Source organism: Poeciliopsis prolifica, unplaced genomic scaffold (assembly GCF_027474105.1).
Source record: "Poeciliopsis prolifica strain line A6 unplaced genomic scaffold, Auburn_PproV2 SCAFFOLD077, whole genome shotgun sequence".
Lineage (NCBI taxonomy): Eukaryota > Metazoa > Chordata > Actinopteri > Cyprinodontiformes > Poeciliidae > Poeciliopsis > Poeciliopsis prolifica.
In genome coordinates this window covers 180,494-198,235 of record NW_026562452.1, presented here as the reverse complement: position 1 = coordinate 198,235, position 17,742 = coordinate 180,494, and the positions used below count along the sequence as shown (strand labels likewise).

General features: G+C 38.2%; 1 protein-coding gene across 2 annotated transcripts in view; it reads right to left on the bottom strand.

The window, feature by feature from the left end:
* The window catches only part of plekhh3 (pleckstrin homology, MyTH4 and FERM domain containing H3), a 38,683-nt gene extending 23,989 nt beyond the window's left edge, over positions 1-14,694 (bottom strand). The window contains exons 1-3 of one of the 2 annotated variants that reach the window (XM_055021555.1): positions 14,441-14,694; positions 14,054-14,347; positions 7,897-7,952 (exon numbers count right to left, since the gene is read on the bottom strand). In XM_055021555.1, the coding sequence (XP_054877530.1) occupies positions 7,897-7,952; positions 14,054-14,188 (191 nt within the window). In that variant the 5' untranslated portion in view covers positions 14,189-14,347; positions 14,441-14,694. Of the gene's footprint in view, positions 1-7,896; positions 7,953-14,053 lie in introns of both variants that reach the window. The other variant, XM_055021554.1, reaches the window with a different exon arrangement.
* Positions 14,695-17,742: the final 3,048 nt, after the last annotated feature.

The window sequence follows — 17,742 nt, the reverse complement described above, 5'->3', positions numbered from 1 at the left end:
AGAATAAAAAGCAGCAGAGTTATCCTTGCTGTATTTCTTTAAAATAAGTTTTATAGCTGTTTTGCTCATAATCAAACCATGTTTTTCTGCTATGGATTTGGAACCACCCTCTGACTTGAGGCATTACTGATTACGGTACCTGTCGGCATGTCAACATGGTAATTTGGGTCGCCTGCAGGTGTGTACAGAGACCAGCAAGTACAGATGATATGTATGTGTTTGCAACAGAATTGTTATGTTTCTGCTACAATGGAGGATTTGCAAGCGAGAACAGGGTTTTTAAAGTCATGCCAAATTCATGTGGATCATATTTAAATGTATAATTTCAAAGGTCAAGGTCACAGGCTGATCAACTAAAATTCTTCACAGGACTTTCTGCTAAAGATCAGAATTGTTGACCATCAAACAACCACCATGTGTGATTGCTAGTATGATGCTCTACTCTTGCAGTCCTGTGGTTTACGCAAGCTTTAACAAGGCAGACATCTTTCTAATTTCTATTTTTATCTCACCAGTCTCAGAAATACTTTACTAAAAGTCTTGGAGATCATTGAAATGTCTTGGGGCAAATGTGGGAGAGTGATTTGTTCCTATTCAAAAGTGTATTTTTTGCACATGCATGGACTTTTCCGCCCAGCTTCTTATTTATCGTTAAAATTATGAACACCGAGTATCTAAACTTCTTGGTCTAATTTTCTTTGGAATATTTTGCATGACTCATAAATGTCCTTTTGGAGTAATTTTGGGAAGCACATAACACTTTCATGGTTTTACTACTGGAGTATAAGATCCCACCGTGGAGACTCAAGGCCTTGGAAGATACTTTGCAACCCTTTTCAGACTGACTGACGTCAGTGAATTTTGCTAGGTAATTTCTATAGATTAGGAAACTATGCATTGCTTTTTATGATCTTTTGGGCTACGTCATGTTGTCAGACAGGTTTCATGTAAAGAATTTCTTATTCTACAGGCCTGGCAGTAATTAGGCCTGGGTGTGGACAGTTCAACTGAACTCAGCTTTCCAAAAAAAAAAAAAAAAAAAAGGGTTAAATCAAAGTTATTTAGTAGTTTAATGAGGAAAGTAAATAATTTTACATCGGACCAGAATGGATAGCTTTTTCACTTCTTCTCCTTTGTGAGCTATTTTGCATTTACTCAATACTTTGTTACCGTGTCGATGTGTTGACACAGTAAGAAAGTACCGTGTCAGCACGGTACTTTCTCAGGGGTGAGGGTTATAGCTAGGGTGGTACAGCAAACATCTTAGCACGTGCTTGTACCTTTAAAGATAATAAAAGCAATACTTGGAATTAGATCTATCTCGCTAAAAATGAAAAGATTATAAAGCTATAATTCGGATTATACAGCAGATTTATCAGTAAAATGTTACAATAAAATAACTAGTAATAGTAACTATTTGCCTATTCCGTAAAGCAGAGGGGTTAATTTAAAAATGTCCAGTGACATACAGGAAAAGGGTTCAAACTTTAAACTTGGTATAGCTTAGGATAAAATGAACAAGTTAAATTAAATGTTTTACTTTAACACTTTGCATGTCTAAATTCAAGAAGATAATAAAAGTCAAATAGGTTTTCAGAAAGTCAGAAATTCAGAACATATAGGACCAATGTTTTATTACATTTGGAAGTGAAATTAGTACAGGAAGTAAATCCTAGATGTAGTTTATAACTTGAGAATGTTTTTTGTCTGTACCTCATATTATATCAAATATCGGTAATCACGTTAGCAGCTAAGCTCATAAGGGAACAGGTTGTGACTGTCAAGCTGTCCTCATCAGAAGTCTCACAAATTCTCACTCCCCCCTCTGTGGTGATGAGGTTGACAACATGAAATTAGCAGCAATAGTTCCAGATTTTGGTGAGTAACTGGGTCATGAGTTTTAGATGGTGTCGATGCTTTGCAGCTGTTTGTTGTTGTACAGTCACTCTTCAAAACTCAGCATTTTCGATTGAATCAATCAGCTGGAAGAATCAAATAAAACAGGCCAAATTAACAGTTTATAGTTGGTTTAAAGAAGAAAAACGACAACAAATTTTTTGTTGTAGCTGTATAATTTGAAAAAATAAATAAATAAATAAACTGCTATCTGTATTTCATGAACTCTTCCTGGTTCTAACTAGCAGATCAATGCACTTGCCCAAAAAGTATTGGATTGGATCAAAGCAACCACACAGGCTTTAACCACATATTCCAAATAGGTCATCACACCTAATGACAAGATTAACAGCAGACATTTCACCGCCAGCACACTTTGTAATGGTGACATCAGCATCAGCAGTAGGGACAGACTTTAAACTTAGCAATATGCATAAGCCAATGAGTTTGTGACCCTCAATCTGGCAGTAGCTTCAGAAGTGATGAGTAATTGATTTCAGTCCAGTCCAGTGACATTAATTAAAGTTAGAAAAGTGCCGCCCTTGCTCTCGGGCCACAGTGACCGCAGTTGAAACATGTCCCAGCATGCAGAGCAGAGCATTTTTAAATGCAACAGCATGCGGAGCTGCGGAAATTTATGATGCTCAGATAAACTAAAGGAATGTCTGTAAACCACATACATATATTTACATCTAGATCATTGAAAAAATATTTATTCTACGTTGAGCTTTCCCACATTTCCTCATGTTGATACCACAGACAGCAATGTATTTAATTGAGCTTTTATATAAAGTAAAAAGTCACAAATCTTCTAGAAGTCTTTTGGGGCATGTTTCATACATTTGAAAAATAATGTTTTTTTCTATGTTTAAAACATTTTTCAAGCTCTCCAACTATAGTCTGGTTGCATGTGGAGAATACTTGAAAGGGTTTCTAGCTCTTACCAATCATTGTCATATGACTGCACCATTTTTACACATGAATATGCTTTGAAATAATTTTACATTTCCTTTTAGGATTGTAGGTCTGATCTGTTTAGGGTTATTGTCTTGTTGGACAGTGAACATTTGCCTCAATCTCTAGTTATTTGCAGCTTCCAACAAGCTTTATTCCAGGATTGTTTTGTGTTTAGTTCCATCTTCCCTCCATGTCACTTCCTTGTCCTGATTGAAGAACAGCGACCAGCAACATCATGCTGATCATGTGCTTCACATGACTTACTCTATTAGCTTCATACACAACATATGTGGCAAGTAGGCCAAATGTTTTGTTTTGGTCTTATCTAACCAAAGCAGCTTCTTCCACGTGATATTTGGGGCCCATACTAATCATGTCCTGTCAACAAATTCTCTGATCTGATCTGTGGATCTCTGAAGCTTCTCCAGAGTTGCCATCGGCCCCTTGGCATCCTATAAACTTAAGTGAATGGCCATACCTGGAAAAACCTGCATCTGGGTCATGCTCTGTTTTTTGATGACTGACGGAACAGTGTTCCTACAGATGCTAAAGGATTGCTATATTGTTTCTAACAGGTCTCTGCTTTGAATTTCAAATCATCCCAGGTCTGTTTGCTGTATCCCTTGGTCCTCAAGATGCTGTTTGTTCACCACTGTTCTCCAGCAAACCTTTCAGGGCTTCACAGAAGATATTTAATGTCAATTTATACTGACATTGTAAACCGACACACATGTATCCATTATGTGATTTCTGAAAGAACTTTCTTGAACTGAATTTTACTTCAAGGTATCACAATATAAGAGACTGAAAATTAATACTTAACCTATTCTTGAGTTTTTTATTTCTGAAAAAATATCTGAAAACCATTGATGCTTTTTCTATCACTTCACATTTATGTTCTACTTTGTGCTGGCCTCTCATATAAAATCCTAATAAATTGTAATCAGGAAGATTTGCTGTGTTAGAAAAAAACACTGTCAAGGATAAATGACTAACTCCAGACAAATTTATCTTAATCCAGTGTGTTTTGGATTAAAATCATTATCTTGGAAAAGATACATCTCTTTCCCTAGCCATTCACTTTCTCTTCCCTCAGCAGGGCAGGGGCTAGCCAAATAAGCCCCTGCCTGAAACTGGGCTGGTGGGAAAATGGGAATGTGGTGATTAAGAGTGGGCCTATACGACCTCCCAGCTAAAAATACACTGTTTACTTAAGACCACTGCCAAGAAATTCTGGACCCTGCAGAGAAGGGAGAAGGGTAGAAAGAAAAAAAAGTCATGTTTTGAGACCAGAGGCAGAGGGGTGTGTGACAGGAAGTCTGAGTTTGTGAGTCCAGAAGTGTGTGCTGTCAGCAATAGATTTTACGTTAGAGAAGGGAAATAAAAACCTCTATTCTGTATATTATAGATACCATAAGTACGATCAACATTAAGTTGTACATAAAAAAAAAAAAAAACTAGAAATTCACACTATAATTTCTAGGCAAACAATTGTTTTATGCAAAAACTATGAGGCATCTAATTAAAACCATCTACCAAACCATAGCACACCGAACAAGAAAATCAAGACAGTCTTCAGACTTTTCATCAGGGTACAGTTAGTACTCTGCCTTTGCCAAGCCATGAGATGGAACTTGAGATTAAGGTGCAGGTGAAGTGGTAGATGTTAGAATAAAAGTTGTGATGGTGAAAGACAATCTGAATGTGAGCAAAGTCCAAAAACAAAGTGTGTACCAGCTACCAGAACAAGACAATCACCCAAACTTTAAAAAAGCTCTCTGTGAGCACACCATTTCAGTTTGTTTGCCATTTCAGAACAAAACACAAAGAAGATGGAAAAAGAAAAACAGAATTTCCATGATCAGATTCTGCTCGTAGTGTTTCGTTTCCATTCATATATATAAAAATGTCTGCTGGTTTCCTTAGACAATTTTTGCTAACTGTCTGTTCCAACTATAATTAGTTGAAACAGACAGTGTTGGTTTGGATGGAGTTGGACTAGATGTGCCTGGAGTTATCAGGAATATAATGTTTTGGCAGGACTGATCTCGACTGAAGTTGACTGGTTGAAAAGTGAGTTTACCTGAGCAGGTTTGGACTAGGCTAATTTGGGATTTGACTAAGCTGTTAGAATGAATTGGAATTAGGATTGGACAGAACCGAATTGGACTTGACCGTGATGGTTTGGGCTGGCTTAAGAAGAGGTAGGGCTGGACTAAATTGAAATAAAATGCATTGATCTCAATTAAATTAAACAAATCTGTACTGAAATAGTTAGCGAGTTGAATAAATTGAAATGGACAAGACTTGTTTGAACTTGTTTAACATGGATTTCTATTACATCCTATTAATTTAGACTAAATTATGTTACAGATAACAAAACATGAACTGGATTTGTGTCTTGACCTTTGTAGGGGATTGGCACTGTACAAAAGGACTGATTTGAAAATAAATTCAACCTTTTTGGATTAGGGCAAATATTGTCACAGTCAACATGTTAGAAGTTGTGATAAACATTCTTTGATAAGGCCTGTTATTTAAAGTAGCTCTGGTCAGACAAAAATAGAACACTAACCTATGATAACAAGGATTAGCTGCAGCAATAAAACCTATTAAAAAATCTAAAAGGATAACATTCTATTATTAATGTAGAGATGCTCATGCTCATATTTGGGATTTTGTCGCTGATGTAAAAACAAACCAGGAGATTTTACATGACTTGTTCATGTACCAACATAATTTGTTGAGTATATCAAACTAATTTTTGATGCGTTTTATTCTACAACAAAGAACAATATCAGTTTGTAAGTCAAATCGAGTTATTTTCAATATAATATCCCCACCTTTTACGTGTCACCCATGATTAGTTTTACAAAAGTAAAACTATACCCTGCCCTGCCTGTCAAACAGGACTAAAATAAATGAATGTGGCACCACTTGTTTCATTACAAAGTTCAGGCCTATCATGGCTTTACTTGACACTTCCTTCATGCAGCTGAACGTCTGGGTGTGTTCTCCTTTTGGTCAGGTAATGACCAAGTGATACGTTCTCTAACCTCTCCACTCCACTAGGTGTGATCATTATAGCCAGGCTTTTAACACACTCCCTTCAAAACCAGTTAATTATGCTTTTGCCCAAGGCCACTGCCACTATACTCTAGGGATACTCTAGAAATGACACACATCCAAGCCACTCCTCCACAGGGAGTGCTAATGGGACTGGACTGAGTCACATCATCTTCACTTTTCTTTTTCTTTTCACATGTTTTTTCTCTTCAAGCCTTGATACACAGCATGTCCTGTCTGACTCCGGCTAAATGTTTCCACCAAGCCATTTCCTGAGGCGGCCCGATTTTTGTTGGGAGTCGTTGCAGACCCCTGTCTGTTCATTTGTGGCGTGTGATAGTTTTACACGTCAGGCTCAATGACTCATTGCCAGTAAGTCAGCGGATGTACAGTGGGGACTAAATGTGGAAGATGGAGCAGGGATAAGGGCATGATGCCAGAGATGCAGAAGCGCAAAAGTCAAGTACATCACTGTCCGAGACCACAGACAAAAAATATGTCCCTCAAGTCATCCATGAATTGCTCTTTTTCACAGCTAGTGTTGTCAAAAAATTTGTATCAAGCTTTATCTTGATACCATCACAAAATTCAATACATTTTGCTAGTATTTTGGATTTCGAATCTGACTGAACAATTCTAACATTTTAATATGCTTTTGTATTCCCTGAACCATTTGTTTGTGCCCTCCTGGCAGGTGAACCTCAGTGTAACTTTTGCTTTTCTTCACACTAGTCAGAAAGTCTGTTGTCTCATCTCACCAGAGCATCCTGGTCCATATGTTTGCCTAGTCCTCCACATATGATAAAATGGACTCCTTATGGCTTTGTTCAACCATTGCTTTTTATTCGTGGAATATAATAATACTTAATAGGTCTTCCTACCTCGGTTGTATTGTGGATTTCTTTCATGCACTTCACATTAGAACCCGATATGTAAGAAAGGTCACAAGGAATAAACTATTTTTTAAGGGACAGAGTTATTTGTTAGATGAATGCAGAGGTCACGTTAACCAAATATTTTCCATCTTTAATCGGTTCAATTGGAGACATATTCCCTGATGTTAAAACGTTGGCTGGGGTGCAGCTTGTAATTCAGTCTTCAGTGTGGCAGCAGAGTGCAGATTCAAACTTCAAAACAACATCAAAACCCCCCATGAGAAATCATCAGTCCAAGGCAAAAGTTCAAGACCTCATGACAACAAGCCCTCTGCAGAAAGACCCCTCTTGATCACACACAAGCAGGCATATAATTCAGCTCCATGCAGACCAGGTTGAAGTTTTGAGACTGCGTTCAGGCCACAGCAGGCAAAGCTTTCGTATTTTAAGTGGAATCATTTAATTCCATTGTTTATGTGTAATTATTTGAGCCACAGTCAGTAATTTTTGTCACTACAGAGAAAGCTTTCCATGTATTCATCTACTGGAAGTGTGACAGCACAATGTGGACTTTTTGTTCAGCTTATTTGGATAGAATATGAATTAAAGTGAATGGAGATTAAATATTATTGAATGTTATTATTATAACTTTAAAAATTGACAAGTAAAAATATATTGTCAGAATTAATATGATTTTATGTTTTGGCATGCAAAACATAGTCAAAATATCAGATCAAGAAATCTAGCACAACCTCTGGAAATCTAGCACTACCTTTAAAGGTACAAAGTACCTTTATAGTCTTTGGGCCTATAGTCTTTCAATTCTTAAGGTGATTGACTTTATGAATATGGAAGTCTGAAAAAACAAAGCTAAATCATTATTGTGTAGAATCAAATTGACACACAAGTGACAAATTTATCTATATCATAAATATACCTCATGAAATGCAGTGGAGGAAGTGAAAAATGAAGTACTGACAAATGGGCCAAGCTCTGGATAAATGTTGAAATCCCCCGAGTAGTTCAGGGGAAGTATACAAGCAAAAAGAGGAAACTATTACTTCTGAAATTTTTTTGGAAGGAATTGTTTCCCTTTTCTTACCCATTTGTTCCATTGGTTGCACAAGTAGGCTGAGAAACGGTCACCTCAGTTGGAGTCTGTAAAAAGAAGAGAGAAAAAAACCCATGTAAATATATCATGCAATAGAAGTCATAGTCTGTACTTGGAACTATTCACATGTTGGACAGATCCCTAAGTGGTTTGCCTTCAGAGTCCATGCTACAGCAGCTCACGCAGTTGTTCCTGGCAATCTAAGCACGTAGCTCCACTGCTCCTGTAATGCTTGGCTTACACTTCCAAGTGGTATGCTTGTGAAGAGAAATATGGCATGCAAAACAGGCTAATTTAGTGTAAGAGCTAAGAACAGAGGGGTCTTTTGTGCTACGATTGCATGCTCCCCAATCTTCACACCCCAGAATGCTTTAATTCAGACTGGCCATTTCTCTCGGAACATTTAGCTAAAAATAACCTCTGTCAAAAGAATGTAACAGAAACAAATGCCTTAATGTTTTTAAGAGACCCCTGAATCGTCTCTATATTAACAGCACTTATTGAACTTACTGGTACTCTAATAAGTGAAATCAAGCTCTGCATCACAGGCCAAATATCAGAAAGGAGGCCATTTATTCTAAACTCCATAAACTCATTCTGAGAAGTCAATGCTAATTGAACTCTAAATTTGGCAGGTCATCTGTCTAAACAGCATTATACTGCCAAACATAAAAAATGTATACATATTTTATTGTTTGAACAATGAAATACATTGTTCTATCTTCTCCTTCACTCAGCAGAATATAGGAGAGGATCTTTCTATTCACAGTGATTCAGCTCCTGTAGTTTCAACCTGACCTTGGAAAACCCCATCAGACATCAGAGCCAGCCAGTGTAGTTTGGACCGATTCCCCGGTGTGCAAGGCAATGCTGTGTGTCCCCATGGCCTGACTTGTTGTCTCTGCAAACCACAGCCTTGAGCCAGCTCCTGCGGCTGCCACGGCACAACCCAGGCCTACCTGAAACATTATCCAGGTCAGATCTGGGCCCCTCACAGTTCACACACCACACTTTACTACTGGGCAAACTCTCCTAAGTTTAGCTATTTCACCACAAAAACCTTCTACTGCTTCATTTTGGGTCCTTCAAAAATAACAACGTAAACATATATTGCAGTTTTAGAAGCTGGTATTGAATCTTCATATACTTTTAAAGACTAATGGTTTCTGGGGCAAATGAGGAAATGATTAGGAAATAGATAATGACATTTCACTAATGTTTAACTAAAAGGTGGTATTGTAAATGGCAAACCAGATAAGCAAGGACAACTGAACACTGTTAGTAAGTGACTTATGAATGGAAGATAGACTGTAATCCTCTTCTCCTGCTTGTTGCCATACAGTAAGATGATTGAGTCAAGCCCACAGCCACAGAGAACAGAACTTGATAGAGCAACCAAAAACAACAAATCAAAATGAATAACATCAGGGACAGCCAAGCTGGAATTTCAGTATATAAACAGAGTACATCATCAATAATACAGTGATTTTTTTGAGCCAGCCCTCACAAAACATGTCCAACAGACTTAATGTGCTGTGGGATGAGGAACAAAGATAGCGTGCGATGTAGAGCCTTTACAAAATTTTTTTAAAAAGATGCAAAAAAAATCTCCTTTTTGGATGAGCAGAGGATGAATCACCCCAGACTAGAGCAGAGCGTAAAGGAAAAGAGGGAAAGATGCCCTGATGTGTTCATTTTGTGGCTTACTTCCGCTCTTGCTTTCCACAGTCTACTCTTTTGCTCTCTTTCTCTTTCCCTTTAGTTCTCCTGGGAGGCTGAGTAACCGGTAGGAAATGCTTGGGCTCTGCTAGTGTCAGCCTGAAGACCAGATGTGTGGCCTAGAGGTGGTGAGGCAGAGATGCAACGGAAAGCAAATATAAACCAGCCTACCATGACACCTCTGAAGGCAGAGGGCAGTTTTGATGGTTAACGGGATCCACTCTTCCTCAAAAGCTGGACTGCACCAAAAACAAGATGTGCGGCGGAGTTCCAGTCCGCAATCACAACTGCCAAGGCCAACACACTGAGCGGTAGTAGTTTACTGGTGAACGTGACTAAACGTTACATAGAACTGAGCAAAGGAGTTTCAAACATGGAAAGAAAAGTGAATGATAGATGCCGTGTCCAAAACCAAGTGTCAAGCTGCCCAAACAGTGGAAGCATTCAGCTCAGTGGGACTGTTTGGGCAGCTGCTGCGGAGCTGCTTCTTTGAATGAGAACTGTAAACATCAAGAGGAAAAGGTTATGACATGGCCTTTTACTCTTAGGGAGCAAAATTTCACATGAATCATCTTTGACTCATTGTTCCATACCCAGAGAGGGAAGAAAACTGGCATATATGACCTTGGTACTCGAAATGCCACTGATCATGACATCCCCCTGGCAGCATGTTGGCAAACAAAGTCACTTGCGGTAAGGATATTGAAAGTCTAGAGAGGAGAGACTCCACCAGTTTTGTGGGTCAGTGTGGTCAATCCTGGGGAAAAGCCTACAAAACTGACTATTTTGGTGTTGTGAAGGCAGAGGAACAACACACACACACAAGGACACCAACTTGACACCAAAATGAAGAGCAACATGCTGCTTGAAAATGTAGCTCGATTACCCTCATCAAACTGCTGTTCATCTTCCTTTCATTTCAATGCAACAGGAAGACATCCCGCAACAGAAAAATACATAGACAATCTGATCAGCAGATTCACCACATTACCACTGATGTTTTGGAAACGTTAGAAAATGTCACCATTTTAGTGTCAAATAACTCATCTATACCCCCCATGACCTCCACTGCTCCAGAACTGCCAAAGCTGGAACACAAATATCCCAGAAAGGATCAATAACATCCCATTACTTCTTTCTACTCTGTTCAGATGATTCACTCACCTCAGGATGCTTTTGACTGAAAGTGAAAGGCAAAACTTTACCTACTGCCCACATGTGTTTGCAAAATGGAATGTTCTGACAGGACACATGGGAAGAGAAGACATTTACATTACAGCAACATTAACTTTGTATGACAAGCATTCACTCTGTCCATACCACTAAAAGAAAATGAAGAGCAACAATTCATGACATGCAAGTCTATTATCATTGGGAGCCTATCTGATTATTGGGAAAGTGTTGGATCTTGACACAGTATTATAATATGTACCAGCTACACAAAGCAAAGAAAAACAGGATTTTCCTAAATTGATCAAATCACCAAAAGCATCCAAAATTTAAAAATGAGTAACTCCCATAGCAATTTATTTATCATAAGGTTTGCAGCTCAAACAAATATCTTGCTGCTTTTAATAACTAGACAAAACAGCTTCAGTTCTTATGCTAAAGTGGTTCTTTCCATTAAGAAGTATCATAATCAAATTTATGGAATACATCACATGACAGAAGACAAAGAGATCCATCATGAAGATAAGTATTTTATCTTTCATGGTAAGTCAATTTATATTCATGAATCTTTCCAACCATAAATCAATGTGGGGGGTCTGATCGAGTAGGTAACACAGGGCAATCAAAAGACAAAGAAAAGGCTCATAAATTTGAGATGAGTGCCTATAAAAGAGTATTACCATTGTCAGCAAGTTTGGACCTTGTCCAGCTGAGAGCTGAACAGTGTCTTTCACATACCACTAGAAAAAAAAAAACTTGAATTTAACCTAAATGTGTTTTTTAATTGGTATCAACTGAGTGCAATTACAATAAATTTACCTACAGAAACTTCTAGCATTGTATGAGTGACATGCTTGTTTCGCCGCTATTTTTGAAATAATTGTCTCATAAGACTGAAATCAATAGTTCAAACATATTTTGATAGTCCTGAATGTTACCTAATCATTAAATTATCTCCTGAAAGTCAAATAACTATTTCATTTTGAGTAACAAAAAAGCTGTACACCAAATCAAGTCAAGCATCACTCTGTTTAAGTTCAGAAATCTGTCTAAGCTCAGTCATTTAGTAGCCACTGTTCTCAACCAACCCGTCTTCAATCCAACAAACATTAAACCAATGCTTTTGCGAGGAGCTGAGGTTGCATTTTAATGAGATCTGGGAAAATTACAGTCAAAATGAGGAAGTCATCTCCACTTAGACATCCTGAAAGGATCTCGTATTGATTCCAGATATGAGGCACAGTTTAGATTCCTCCAACCACCAACAGCCAGCCAGATGGCAGGCTAAAAGGACAATGAGGTGGGCTACACACCAACAACACCTCGCTAATCAACAGATGTTGCTCTTATCTAAGAGTTGCTGGTGCAGTCAAGACTTCTGTTGAGCCAATAACTCTGTAAACTTATCTCCCTCAAACGTTTTCATGCAAATAGCTGTAGTGCTGTGCTGCTGGTTGCAAGCACACAAAGAGGCCAATAAACAGAAAGGTAGGATATGCTTATTGAGGCGTCATCACAGCAGTAAATACTTACAGTCTGCCCAGAAAATAACTGACTCTATATTTATATATCTGATTTGCTTTACGGTGACACTGAGAAGTAGTAGGAAGCATATATTAAAAGGGTGAGAAAAAAATAAGTACTAATGCACAAAATCTCAACAAATACTTGATGGTGTATTTGTCTAAAGCACTGTACATAAACAGATACATACAGAAAGAGGCAACCTCACTGCAAGGCAACAATGGCCCTCACAAGTGGACGGACAATGCTGAACTCTCTGTGCCTGATCAGATGACTAGCATTACAGAGAGGAGACAAGGCCGTAGTCTTACTTGCAACTGAGCGGATGGAGGCCAAGCACACAAGCTCAGTTCAACTCTCACAGTTTTATAGCTTGCATCAGAGCATGTGCGAGTCCGATTGCTCAATGTTGCACAAGCTTTGGAGACCGTGCAAACCTGAACGTCAAACTGAGCAGCAACAGTTTTTTTTTTTTTTTACTCTAGCAAAACATAAAGAGCACATAGGGAGAGCCGACCAGTGTGCCAGATTTAAGAGCTAGCAGTTAAACTTCTATATTCTCATATCAGAGTGAAACATTAGAAGTAGTGACGTTGAATGCTTGGGACAAAAAAAAAAAATGTCATGCTCTGTTTTGAGTACAGTACTTGTCAAACGTGGTTTGAATAAATTTCTAAAGATGTCTTGAACTTGATTTTAAAAAATTATGCTGCACAAAATACATAATTGCAATTTGCTGATATGTCACAGAGGACTATTTTAATGCATGTTTGGAAGGTTAATATAGTTCAAAACATTATATGCTTCACTAACCAAGAATATTACTGGCCATCTGAATGCACTTTTATTGTCTTATATGAGCACATGTGATGTTAAATCTTTATGTTCAAGATACTAAATCTCAACCCCCACTGGTTGTGTCATCGTGATAAGAAATGTGCCAAAAATGTGTATTGTGATGTAATATTGTGATGAATGCACATTTCATCACAATATTGCACTAGTGTTGTGGAGTTTGTATGACTGTTGTAAAAACAGTAGTGCAAACACTGATCTAATTTTACTTTGATGCTTAAAATAAACATAAAAAAATTTAGAGACCACCAATTACTCTGGTGTTCACATTCTTTTTGTGCACACTATTATCATTCCTTGCTGTTTTTTCTTTAGAGTAACAAGAAGTAGAACAGACTACATGGTTGCTTGTCAAACCTACAGTCAGCCAAATTTGTCTTTGAAAGTAAGTGAAGCCCCCTTTTAGCCAGCTGACAAGCAGAGCTCAGCAAATAAGCGGGGGAGGAGAACTTTACTGTATGCACAAGGCTTCTTTTTCTATAATCTCAAAAGACACAAGAACAGTGACAGATACTAGTAACCACCTCATGACATGTACCTATGTACCAAAAATACACTGATTGGACACACAAACTAGCAACAATTTATATCTTTTTTCTGAAAATGCTTTGTCATTTTTATTAAAAATTAAGTTGGATAAAAATAATGAGTCTGGGCTCCCTGGAAGTGCCAACACATGTGATAATATAAAGACAAAAAGCTAAATGTCTTATCACACTTTAAAATTCCAGTAAATTTTATAAGAATAATAAATTTCCAGCCGGCTAATAAGTTCAAATATCTCTAAGTGCCAGAAATAACAAGCAATAAAAAGTGTTCATCACTCATGCACATTTAGTATTAAAAGAGCGGGTGGTGTTTTTTTTTTTTTTTTTTTTACCCTTCCATTGGGAGTCAAGTCCTCCTTGTTGCGCAACTCAAACGACTCTTCCTCCTCTTTCTCCCCATAGTCCCGTCCCAGCAAACTGAAGCCCTGCCTGCAGCACAAAAACCAGCAAACTCCTTGCACAGGCATTCAAATGCGGTTAAATGTGTCGTTTTCCGCTCTCCAAGTCGGTGGATTCAACGTTCACGACTCCAGGGGTTGCGTGAGAGCAGACGGCGTATGCTCTCCATAGAGATCCAGCGAAGAAGTTGGGGGTTAAGCATATAAGCCTAATCTCCCCCACCCCCCCTTTTTTTGGCCAACAAAAAGAAAAAAAATCTTTAGAGTCTGTGTATTTTAGCTGTCATAGTCCAACAGAGAAGTGATTTGAGGGAAACCAACCAGCTTCCTTCACGATTCCAGCTGTTTTATCCAAGGCACTCTTCAAACTTCATACGTTCGAAACAAAACAAAAGTAAAAACGATCACTAATATTCCTCCTCCGGCGCTGCTGTAACTTTAAGCTGTAACGTCTTCCTCAGCATCTTCTACGCACATTAGTTAAGAGGCTTGAAGGAGCACCTCTGCTCCACACTGACTGACTTCAGAGTTTGAACAAAAGCGTGCAGCAGCTGGGTCAGGATGATGTGGAGACAGAGGCCACGCCCACTGACCTCAGCTCTGGCGTACGACTGGCTGAGCAGAGACACTCCCCGCAAAGCCACACCTCCACGAGTCATGACAGCGTCAGAAACGATTTTATTTTTTCTTTTCCGGGGAAAAAAAATGACCAAGAATTCCTCGTTATCGCTAGTGTTAACACAGTGTTAACGCAAGATCTTTCTCTTATTATCTAGCGATTTAGCTTTGGTTGAATCTGATCCTTTGGCATTTGTTTATAAATCAGACAGTGTTAGATTATAATTGAAATAGTCTCCGCAATTTAAAAGTAAATCAGCATTTGAAAAATGCAGATTGGGATTAGTTTGAATATTTTCTTATCTCTCATAAGTGATGCAGTGTTTTATTGAGTGCACTTATAAAATCCTTTATATTGGGTAAAAATTATAAACCTCCTCCTATTTTTGGTCATTTATTTTTAAAACTTTATCAAATGTTCTCTGCTTTACTTAAAGCTTATTTTAATAGTTTGTTTTTGTGCTACCAAGATAACTAGTTGGTCACTCTGTTGGTTCAAACGCTAGCGATCCTGCATGTTCTCTCGGTGCATGCATGGATTCTCTCTGGGTACTCCACCGACCAAATTGTTTTGTCTCAATTACCTTTAGGTGTCAATGTGTGCATCCATGATCGTTTGTAGACGATGAAGGGATGATTCTGCCCTTGTCAAAACAATTCAGATCCTTTCAGCTGCCTGGTTTCCTTATTCTAAGGTAGACGGGAAAAGAATGCTATGCCAACCAAACCCTATCCCTCCCCCAAAACAAACAAAGAAAAAAAAGCAGATGAACAATAGAACTTTCTTAGCTGATACTGGGGAAGGATCTTTCTTGTTATTGAATCACTGATTTTTCAAACTTAATTTTAAATTTCTTTCTTGTGTGCTGGTGCGTTCCATTTTTTTCTTACTTTTCACAGATTTAAAGATAGACAAAGGGAACAGAGACAAAGTGATTTGACCTAAAAAAATATACACCTATAGACTATTTTCAACATATAATGTAAAAAATATAGAAAATTATTTTGGCCCCTCCAGAAAAAAAGAGAATACCACTACTCACCTTGAGGACCCTTGACCAAGAAAAGACTTCTTGACATTTTAAGTAAAACATGAATAGTTTACGGAACTGTATTGCAAGTATTTACTCTGTTGCCATAACTTTTATCCAAAGCAACTTTCAAATAAGGAAATACCAATGAAGTTATGAGAAAGAAGACCACTGGTCAGGCCATGTCAGAGGTAACAGTGGAGAAGTAGAGTGCAGGCATACAAAGAAGTGTACAAAGGGAGTGCAGTGGGAGTGCCGTGGGAGTGCGTAGAGTGCGACGTAGAATATTCTGTACTCTCTGAAAAGCTTTGTACTCAAATTTCTTGAAAATAGACAGCGAGACATGGCTGTATTGTAGTAGGCCTCAGTGGATCATTCCACCACTTTGGACCGTCACATGACAGAGTCTAGATTGTGGTGCACTCACTGGTAGCCAACCATCCCTTGACTCAGTCGTGACATAAGCTTTTGTCAGAGCATTCAAGAAGACAGGAGCATTAATCACCTTACAGGCTAAAGTGACTTGAATTTGCTGCAGGTGACTAAGGAAAGCCAGAGGAGCTAAAAGGAGCTATTTTAGCTTCTCTTTTAGGGAGAATGAAGACCAGATGCCTTTTTGTTTCTTAAACCATCAACAGAGGTTTCACAACCAGGAGACCAGGAGGGCATTGCAGTAGCTGATGGTTGGTATTGTATCCAACTGGATTCCACACCACTGTGATGGATCCCACTAAAACTAGTGGGAGTCTGAAATAAAGTATCAAGTGCTCCACAGAAAAAAAAATGTCTACTTGATTTCATATTCTACTTGTGAAATCTAGATCAAGTTTCATTATTGTGCTAACTAAGAGTTTGTGCTAACTAATTCTTACAGCTGATACAGCTGTAAGAGTAAGTGTGTAAGTGTGTTAGCCTTAACTCCAGCAGCAACGATATCCATTCCTTTCTCCTCCCGGCTCTATGCACAGAGTTTCACACCTCTCACAGTCAGCTGATTTTTACATATTCCTCAACAGGAAGCTTTCTCAGCTGCTGGCAAATGCTCCACAGTTAAATGATTACTCTTATATTTAATTTGTGTTTAGATGACAAAAACGTTTGTAGATCAACGCCCCATCTCATCCAGAAGCAAGTCACACAAATATGTTCTTTCACTGATTTAATGACAGAAAATGGTCTGACTTGCGTTTGTTTATAGTATACTGGAAATAGTTTTGCACAGAACAGTTTACAGGAGATATTTTTCATGCACTCCTGTTAAGAGTGCACCAGATGCTTTCTGTCTCTGCAAAATCTCTCTCCAGGCCAGATCCTCCCTGTCCTCCCACCATATCCCAAAACAATACGCATGGGGCCCCTGCTTCCGCAGACCTGGAGGAACATATGTTTTATTTTTAGAGCTCATTCCCTCAGTGTGCACTTGTAAAGTAAAAAAAAAAAGAAAGAAAAAAGAAAAACCCTTTCTTTTTTATTTATAGTCTCTAAAATAACTGGAGACAGCGGAAACAGCAAAAAGTACATCAACATAATCTTCAAATATCAGTAAGCTTATTTCACAGGATTTATTTCTTTCTGAAATTATTTCTGGCAAAAGTAAAGAACATGGATAGAAAGACATCTGGGTTTAATTTTCTTTCAGAAATCTCTTACTGTCTTCATTCACACCTTCAAATTTTCCATTCATCTTTTCTTTCCAAGAGATAACACGTAATTCCTGATTAACACACAGACGTATACACTCACTTTCTTGCACATATGACAATCTGATACATTGCTGGACTGTGTGAGACCAGTAGCAATAGGGTAGAATCTCATTGGTACTCCAAAGCACAGGTTGGCTGTGAGCTGTGAACAAAGGTCTTCAAATATAGAAAAAAAACAATTGATGCAATAGAACATTGAAATGTTTGGAGTTTGTTTTAGAAACTAAAGGAGACGTGTGTTGTGATTTTTTGACCTAAACCTTTCTTCATT